The sequence below is a fragment of the Aulostomus chinensis genome, chromosome 5 (genome assembly GCF_037954235.1).
Source record: "Aulostomus chinensis isolate RoL2024-O1b breed Wild chromosome 5, RoL_Achi_v1.0, whole genome shotgun sequence".
Classification (NCBI taxonomy): Eukaryota; Metazoa; Chordata; class Actinopteri; order Syngnathiformes; family Aulostomidae; genus Aulostomus; species Aulostomus chinensis.
The window spans coordinates 20914355-20924079 of NC_141324.1; the positions used below are offsets into that span (position 1 = coordinate 20914355).

The following is a 9725-nucleotide window of genomic DNA, read 5'->3' on the forward strand; positions in this document are numbered from 1 at the left end:
GGGTCAGTTTATTCATATAACACACTTAGACACAAGGCTGCGGTCAGTGTCAGAATTACACTAAAGACTAAGAGGACAATACAAGTACAATTAAAGACAGCGACAACATCAAAAGACTAAAAATTAAATCTAACAAAAAGCTGAAACAAGCAGATGCAGTGTTAAAATCTGTAAAAGTCACCTGAGTCCTGCCAGTCATCCAGATTTAGGTTGCCAACATTCTGCACGTGTGTATATGCAGAACCTTTGTTCCTGCAAAACATGAAAGTCACTTAAATCAAAGGTTCGAGTGACTTTATGACCTCTGAGATGACATCAGTTTACTTATTTATTGTTTCAGAAATGTAGCCAGATATTCTCTGGTCCAAACACAAATGCCTTAACTCGCTTCGGTGCCGCTCTAATCCAGGAGCAGGGATTATGACAGACGCAGCCGGGGGAACAGCACTGCATTGTTTTCCCTGGGAAAAAAACGTCATGCGGAGAGTTTTTTTCAGTTGTTGCTGCGCGTCAGAGGCGCAAATTCTGCTAAACCTATTGCAGCGTGGGTTTTATTTAATTAGTGATACGCGTGCTTGTGATAGTTTCTGGTACTATATTCAGTTAAACTGTTTAGAATAATCCCAATTCAAAGTCCAGCTACATCACACAGGCTTTATCAGAAGATGGAATCATCTCTGTTGACATGCAAACTTAGTTGCACATTTAATCAGTTTATCAACAGTTTTTTTTAAACCATCAAGTTCATTCATGAATAGATACCTGAGAAATCATCTGAATTCAGCAACAACTTCCTGCCTTTTCAGTTGTCATGGAGATGATGACATCTAGCTTCTGATCTACACATCCATCTCACTCATCAGATTCATCTCCATGGCAACTGAACAAATAACACCGGCCCCTGATGAGGAATGTGAGATTCAAATGGAGAGCAAGTTTATTGACAACACGCAAAGATATCATACAGTATGACATGTGACAAAAAAGCCAGATGTCCCAGATGTTTTCACAGTCAACCAGCCGCCTACAAAGATTGAAACAGATGTTTGTTGACCTGTTTGGATGGTTCTGTCATAGATATATGAATAGAAGCTATGGAAACATGTCCTCTTGTTTTAATATTCACAATCTGGTCATACTATATGCAAGTCCCCAAACTCAGTGGTCCGAATGCTCCAGATTGACTGCATGCCAAGAGCTGTGTGTTTTCCTGCATCATTAAAACACAATTGAAGCTGAGCTTTTAAGGTGGGCCCTGATTAGATGCCACACCACAAATCTGAAGATAGTGGATCGCCTTGAGTGAGAGAGAGAGTGGCTGTTTAGTAAAGGTCCTGGAACTCAGTTTGTGCTCCAGAAGCCACAAACAAGAACCAGTACCTAATGCAGTTCCCAGATCAGCCTATTAGCTTACACAGATCATCGTACATCAGAGACAATCTGTGGAGAGAACGACTCAGCAGGGAATAAGATTGTGACGAGTGTGGCACGGATGCAGTACGCGTCACTTGTGCTCATTTTATGATGCTATCGCACGGTGACGTTCCTTGTTCATGTGGAGCTCAGCAAAGACATACTGTATATACAGTATATGTCTATGGAGCTCATAATGAAGGGCGACCTCTGCTGGACTTTGATAGAACATCGCTGGCAGCTACACGCATGCGCCATCACTTTGAGACTTACCAATATGGCTGCCAAGCGCTACGGTCTGTTGTTGTAACCGATAGTTCGCATATAGTCAGCTAATTATCCTCTTATAAACGGATTTAACAGCCAACGGACAACTCTTATTGTAATTTGACTGTAGTGGGTTACGTTAGTGTTACTGTTCGGTTGGTTTTATTTGCAAACATGAGTTATACCACGAAGGTAGTCCAAGTGACCAATGTGTCGCCAAGTACAACGTCGGAGCAGATGAGGACACTTTTCGGGTTTCTCGGAACCATCGAAGAACTGAAGCTATTTCCACCTGAGTGAGTAAATTAATTGATTAACTGCAACTTGATATCAATGGTGATGTGTTCCTCGATCAATTGTATGGTTTCCTTGGCGGTGAATACGAGGCAGGGAAACGCAGGGTTCGGCCTAGCGTGCGAATCACAATGGTAGCTATAGCAGCAAGCTAACATGAGGCTAGCGTCCAAACTGCCTTGCTAACTTAGCTTTTGTTAACGCAATTTTATTTGCGTGGCTGTCCGTTGTGACTAGATGTTTCTAAATAAATGCTAAATGAGTTATTATACTATCACTTTAAACTCAATACGGCTGGATTGTACCTATCATGAAACTTTGGTTAGTGTTATTCTGACTCCATTTTGAAATGAATCGCGGATAATCTTTTACATCAGAGCCAGAAATTGTAAAAACAAAGAATATTTGTGATTTAGTATAATGAGGTAAGCTGATTTTAGGGCATTATACACTTTTCTCAGTCTATTCTTTTTGAGCATTTGATTCTTAAGTTCACAGGAAATAACTTTTGCGAACAATAACTCGTGTAATTCATTGCAAAATAAAATAATAATTTCGACACTAACACAGTTTTAACTGCTGGTAATCATAACTTTTCTTAATGCCAATCCCTGCTTTGGTAATACATGATTGGTACCTATTTTTCAGAACACAATTCTGTGTTTTCTCAATGTGTAAATGGAAATGTGATGGACCAGCATTAGTTAATAGTTTCTGCACTAATCACTCTTTCATGGTTTTATTTGCTTTGAAATTTTACTCTCATCACATAGATTATTATAGTTATGCCTTGTTGTGGGATGATTTGAGCTTGCACGTGAAGGGTTAACTGCAGAGACCAACTGGATCTTTAATAAAAGTGGAATTTTGTCAAAAGGAATAAATATTGTAAACTAGAAGTCAGTAAAGACTATATTGTAAAGCCGACTATCCATAAACATAATGCTAATGCCAATGCTGCATGTAGTTGCGGTAGTTTGAATAATCCATAGGAAGATAAAAAAGAAATGTGTTTTAGATTGGTGATGTTTCTTTATATTTAATGATAAACTTTTGTATTTCCTCAGTGACTCCCCGATGCCAGTGACGTCACGTGTGTGCTTCGTGAAGTTCCAGGAGCCAGAGTCTGTGGGAGTGTCTCAACATCTGACTAACACCGTCTTTGTGGACAGAGCGTTGATCGTGGTTCCCTTTGCCGAAGGTTTGTCCCCTAATGATTCCCATGTGTGAATGGACTTTGTTGATTGTAGAGCATGACTCAAAATAAAAGGGTTAAATTATTTTTCATGTTCTCCTTTGTGTATTGTTTTTGAACGTATTTAGATTAAATGTGAATGGAGCCCCTCACCCCCTTCCCGTCAAATTGTCATAGAGGGTGGAAAGGAGATCTGTAATCTCAGGTGTTTGGTATACTGTCATAATGTTTTGCAATTCTACAGTGTTAGTCTCCTTATATAAAAGATTTATTTTCAAAACAACTCCTCAGGCTTTATGTCTGTGCATATAACCGTTGTTTTGCTTTATATTTAGAAAGAGCAGTATACCAAAATCTGCTTTACAGACTAAGAGCTGAACATTCCCGAGCTGTGGCCGCCGCAGACACCACAAAGTTCTCAAATGAAGTTGTATAAAAACTTAACCATATGCATTTCATTTCTCTCCCATATTGGACTATCCTCTGTTAAACTTCTCTCTGTTATTTGTGTGTGTATGTGTGTGTGTGCGTGTGTGGTTTTTGTAGTGAAGAAGGCAAAAGCAGCCCCCTCGTTGACGGCTGAAAGTGGTCCTCTGCCTGCCAACAGGGGATTGTAGACATTTGCAAAGGCCAGCAAGCATTCAAGCCCCATCCCTCTTTTTTTGTGTCCTCTATTCTCTCTCTGCCTTCTCTTTTCTTTGTTTCTTCTGTCTAATTTGATCTCTCCTAGGTGCTTTAGCTTTGACAGTCAGATGTTGGTCATAACATGAAATAGGGCTTGTTCTGCACTGTTTTGAAACTCCGCTAAGGCATTCATGTGGTGGCAAAAGTACTGCTTCACAGAGTAGAATACTAGTGTTTTATGTTGTCCCGTGAAAAGACCAAAACCAATTGTCAGCCCTGAGTCCTGTGTACAGCATCCAACAAGAACACCTTACACTAATTAATCCAGTGCTGAAAACTACAGAAGAATATTGCAAAAAAAAGTTCCCAGTTTTCTGAAGTAACAATATCACTATGACATGATTTCCCAAAAAAATAGGGATTTTTTTTTCTCCTAAAGCATAACTCAGAGTATGAAAATGAGACACGTGGTTGGTTTTGGTATTTTACTCAGATTTGTTAAAGAGTAATTTAACCCCCCTAGTGTTGGCCTAACTCAACTGATTGTGTAATTTTGGAAGATGTTACAAAGTGGATGAGAGGCTGAGAAAGGATGCAAAGTGGAGAGGTGTGTGAGCGAGCGAGCGAGAGAGTGTGTGTGAGTGAGTGAGCGAGCGAGAGAGTGAGTGTGTGTGTGTGAGAGAGAGAGAGAGAGAGAGTGAGTGAGTGTATGTGTGAGAGAGAGTGACTGTGTGTTTACGTTTGAGGTGGAGGATGACATGATCTGACTAAAATAACAGAGAGCAACGTATCTCTTTGAGTTGGAGGCCATTTTTCTGAATCCTGTGAAGCAAATGTGTCACTCCCTTTTGACTCCAGTCTGTTTATCCTTCACATGAGAGGCGGAGGGATGGGACATGAAAGTGCTCTGATCCCTGAAGCTGGAGGCCTGGAACTGCTCCCTCTGCCTCATGTGATGGAGTCGGTCTGTTCAGAAGAGTGGTGCAGGGATGGCTTCACTGCTAAAACTCTCCCAAGATGGAGCAGGGGTGGGGTTAGTTAGTGACACAAACTCGCTTCCTGACATCTCCTGCCTCAAGATCAAACAGATGCAAAATTCAGATTCAATCTTTGTTTCACTATGCATATTCATAATTCAGTATATAGAATTCGGAGACTTTGAACCACAGTCTCATTTGGGCAACACACAAAATACTCGCTTACATTGCTTTTCAGGTGTAAAGGTGGGTTGGGGGTTTTGTTACTCTTTAACGGACACAAAATCGACAAGATCGCTGATCTTACTGTACATGTTAAGTTTCTACTGAAGTAAACAAAAAAAAAATCATCCACAGAAGTGTTGTTAGTGTCAGGAGGTTTCACAAACAGCTGGGTGTTTATAACAAATGCCCTTTTTGAGGAACCAGAAAACCCGAGTCAGTGACATCTCATGTAGTGAAGCACATCTTGAAGCAATACTTCAAACAAAAAAATGTGTTCTTGTCACCTCTGCACCACGTCTTTTGTGACTCCAATTTGCAATGCGGAAAAAGTGTTTTTTTTTTTTCGAGCAGTTTTGCTGCCTGTTGTTGGCGCCCAGGCAGCATCGGCAGCTTCATGCTAAATATTCGTTGCTGTATTTGTTTGTTTTCTGGAGTCACAAAGAAATGATGAAGTTGTGAAAAATGTCTTTGTGAGCTCAAGGCACTTATCAGTTCTTGGGTGAAGTATTCCTTCAATTTGTGTAAGATGCCTCCCGGCATGACTGAATGTTGGTCCATATTTTCTCTTTAACAGTGGTCTTCTTTTGTTGTTGTGTTTTACAGTTCTTTTTCCTGGCACAGCCAGTCCTGTGTACCAGGCCCTGCTGAAAAAATGCCATCCAACTCTTTTGTCTCCTGCAGCAATTTCTCTCTCCAGCGTTCTCCTTTATTTACATGTTGTCACTGTTGCGTGTCCAAAGTTGTGGTTTTTTTTTGTTTGTTTGTTTTTTTTGTTTTGTGAAGATGTTTTGGGGTCGTGTATTAACTATGAGATGATTGTGAGGTGCTCGTGAAATTTCTAACATTAAATATTAGGCCAGTTCTGTTTTTAGGAAAGTGAAATCAGAGGCATATTACAATCTTGCTTTTTATTTTAAATTTGCTAGCACAAATGAATCAAAGCAGTCATCCTAAGTGATGCAGTGCCAGGTAAGGACACTAGATCAATGATGTACAGCAGGCACACTACCTACCTACCTTGAATCTGCTATTGTCATTTAGTATTTTTCACTATGTCCTCTGATATGTGTTTTTGGTAAGTAGACACTGTGTAGACATCTTGCCAAATTCCTAAATTTCTCTTTGTTGTGTGTATCTCGATTTTTCTCTGTGTGTGCTTTTAGTAGCGAAGCCGCCAGCGTGAGTCGCTTGTTTCAGTAAACGTCTATATGAAAATTGAGGGCACACCCAATTGGAGAAGCAGCTGGGCTTGCTAACGTTTGGTTCATGACTTAGAAAACACGTTCAGGTGATATATTCTTGGCAGTGTTCTTTGGAGTAGTGTGATTTATTCCAGCAATAGTTATGTCACTGCAGTGATAATGTTGAATTAAGGGAAGTCTTCGAGGTAATTTGAAGTGCAGTGTGAAGACTTTCTTTTCTTTTTCAAACATGTCTTCTCTTGTCGCGTACAAAGATGTACTCTCTTAATGCGTGTGAATGTCCCTGCAGGCTCCATCCCAGATGAGGCGAAAGCTTTGTCACTGCTGGCGCCAGCAAACGCTGTTGCGGGAATTCTGCCTGGAGGAGGACTTCTCCCGACACCCAATCCCATCCCCAATCCATCTGTAAGGAAAGAGCCATTGCGCTGAACTAAAAATGTCAGATCATTAACCAGTGGGTCAGAAATATAGAGTTTTTTTCTTCCTCTGTTGGTCAAATACATAAGAGCATTTTGTATAGTGTTCATTAAGTGATGCTCTGGACATCTCCACATTGTTAATTAGTAGGCAAAGTTTGTGTTGTTATTACAGTTTTGATAATATTTCAGTAAATTCCGCAGTTCTAGTCTTTATATTTAGGCGATGTGTCAGGAATATGCTGGCGTTATTGAACCTCCCTAACGTGCTTGTGTGTATGTTTTCTGCCTGCAGATGGGAGGAAACCCCTTCGCTGGTCTCAACATGGACGCGATGGCTGCATTTGGATTCCCAGGACCTAACATGAATCCCCAGGTGAGGGGTCGTCAGGGATGACAGTGTATCGTGTGTCATTCTCCAGGCACAGCTAATGGTTAATATTAGAGCTGCATGATGGGAAAAACTGAGTTTGGGACCCTGCCCCCCCTCTCCAGGAGGACTTTTCTCCATCCCGGAAAAATAGAACTTGTTCTCATTGTTAGTGAAGGGAATTTTTCTTCTAAATTGTGAGACGATTAATGACTTATTATTAGCTCCTGAAGTTGAATCTGTTTTCAAATATATGTCTGGAAAAAGTGCTCAGTGTGGAAATATTACCAGCGTGTGCTTGAGCGACAGTTTGTGGGGGACATGGCATTAAGAATTTGTCTAAGTCGGGCTTTACTGAATCACAGAATCAGATTTTAACAGATGTTTTTGAAGATAATTTGGGAAATGTTCTGGCCACTAGATTTCTCTAGACTGGGATATTTTCAAATTGTATAATTTCGGGGTGTTTGGTTACCATGTGAATCCAGATATGAAGAACAAATCTTTATCTCTCTTCATGTCTTTACAGGCTGCTGATCAGCTATTGAAGCTCATGACGGATCCAAAGTAAGTCGGCACGAGGAGGCTCGGCTATTCCCAGAAGTTTGTGACTTAATTCCAGTGACACCGAAGAGAAAGAAAAATTTACACAATGGTTCAATTAATGTCTCTTTGTTTAGGATGAATCCCTTGGCTGCAGGCTTAAACCTGAGTGCGAGCCTGAAGGCTGATGCATCTAAAGAGATGGAAGAGGCCATGAAGAGGGTGCGAGAGGCCCAGTCGCTCATTTCTGCAGCTATAGAACCTGGAAGTGAGTTTACACAAGCAGTGCCGCCTCTGTTTTCCTCGCAATTAAAAGATGTAATTTTCTTTACCCTGGTCATATTTTTTGGTGTTTTAAAGTTCTGTCTGCTGTTTTCTGCTTTACAGACAAGGAGAGCAAGAAAAAGCGCTCTCGGTCCCGGTCAAGGTCGAGAAGGAGAAGGTCCAGATCCCGTTCAAGACACAGGTAATAGCAGCAGGTGATGAACATTTCAGATGAGCAAGCATGTCTGGGAGAAAATGAAATATTCTGTATGTTGTAGGCGAACCAGGAGCAGATCGAGGCGACGGTCAGCTTCGAGAAACAGGAGGCGCTCCAAAAGCCCCCGCAAAAGACGCACCCACTCCAGAGACCGAAGCCGACGCTCTAGAAGCAGATCCAGGTGGGTCATGTTTAAAATAAGCAGTTTAGGGTGGAGTCTTTGTGAGATTTTTTTTTCTACAAAAAACCCCCAAAACATGTTATCTATTCACAGAGACAGAAAAAAAGATGATGCTGGGAGAAGAAGATCTAAAACACCCCCCAAAAGCTACAGCACAGCTCGGAGGTCACGCAGCATGAGCCGGTGAGTGCAGCAGGGCTCTCTGTCTGATTGTTGTCTCCTGGGATCCCAATGGGGTGCAAATATCTTATTTTGTACCTTGTCACGGCTTACAGGAGACGGAGGAGAAGTCGCAGCAACAGCCGATCTCCCAAAAAATCACCTAAAAGAAGAAGTTCCAGGTCTCCATCTCCAAGAAGGTTGGTGTGTTGATATGAAACCTTGATGATTCAAGTCCATTTGAAGGGGATTCATGCAAACTCAGTTTTGGGGCATTTTACAGCAAACCTGCGTTTGGATTGTCTCCCCCGCGCAGGCACAAGAAGGAGAAGAAACGGGACAAGGAGCGGGATAGGGACCGCAAGAGTGACAAAGAACGCACTCGAGAAGAACGTGAACGCTCGACCAGCAAGAAAAAACGAAGCCGAGACAAAGAACGAGAGCGGGAGAGGGAGAGGGAGAGGGAGAGGAAGTCGGACGGAGAGAAAGGGGATGTAAAGGTTGGTTGGTTAACTTGCTGCACAGTGTGATCTCTAATGAGTAGTGTTTTTAAAATGTTCCACCTGTGGCTTCCTGTTGCAGATCACCAGGGATTATGATGAAGAGGAGCAGGGCTACGACAGCGAGAAGGACAGGAAGGATTCGGATGACTCCGCTTTGTCCCCTCAGTCTGTTGAAGGTAATGGTAACATGCGATCCTTGAAGCAGTCCAAACTTAACGGTGCAGACGATCACCACGAAGAAGACATGGATGTCAGCGACTGAGTGTGTCGTAGTGCTTTGTGTGCGGCCTCCTTCGTCCAGAATGATCCCTCAGTTTTTGTTGTGCGACATTTATCCCCTGCTGGGTTTAACAGAAAATGTGAATTGTGCTTGAAATGTTTTTCACACAGTCTTCTCATCCTTTGCTAACAGTCCACACAAGAATGTCAGTCACATCTACGTAGTGTTTTCCTAAACTGACATCACAACTCTGTCACATCAAAGTCAAGTATCTGTTTGCTCTTTTCCTCCACAAATATAACCAGTTGAAACTGGAAGAAGGTGGCTTGATTTTTCAGCTTGTTGTCGTCAGGTTTTGTCACTTCTTAGTATATTGTATCAGACAATACTGCAGATTGTATATACATTTTTGTTGAGTATCGTGATGTGTTGCTCAGGCCTCTTTGACCGTCACTAAATTAGCTTCTTGTAATTCGGAAGTGTTTGTTTTATCCAGGATTTCTTTTATATAATAAACCTATTTGGAGAACCAAGAATTTGAAGTTTTTGATGATAAAATAAGACACTAAAGAGTTTTTCCTGCTGTCATCCAAAATCCAGTGTTAAAATCTTAAGTACAATCAAATCAAAGTTTAAAACCCCCAAGTTTAATGCT

The 9725-nt window shown here is 41.5% G+C and overlaps 1 protein-coding gene across 3 annotated transcripts; it reads left to right on the top strand.

The window, feature by feature from the left end:
* The first annotated feature begins 1652 nt into the window (after positions 1-1652).
* Positions 1653-9599, top strand: LOC147261688 (uncharacterized). Of its 3 annotated transcripts, none has more exons than XM_086203824.1 (12): positions 1653-1976; positions 3042-3175; positions 6487-6602; positions 6909-6989; positions 7513-7550; positions 7664-7794; positions 7914-7992; positions 8069-8188; positions 8282-8371; positions 8464-8547; positions 8631-8847; positions 8930-9599. In XM_086203824.1, exons 1-12 carry the CDS (start codon positions 1855-1857, stop codon positions 9110-9112), a joined length of 1395 nt encoding a protein of 464 aa, XP_086059950.1. In that variant the 5' UTR covers positions 1653-1854; the 3' UTR covers positions 9113-9599. The 3 variants fall into 3 exon arrangements, with proteins under 3 accessions (XP_086059950.1, XP_086059949.1, XP_086059951.1); XM_086203825.1 differs by having other exon boundaries at positions 1654-1976; positions 8664-8847; XM_086203823.1 differs by having other exon boundaries at positions 8069-8371; positions 8664-8847.
* Positions 9600-9725: the final 126 nt, after the last annotated feature.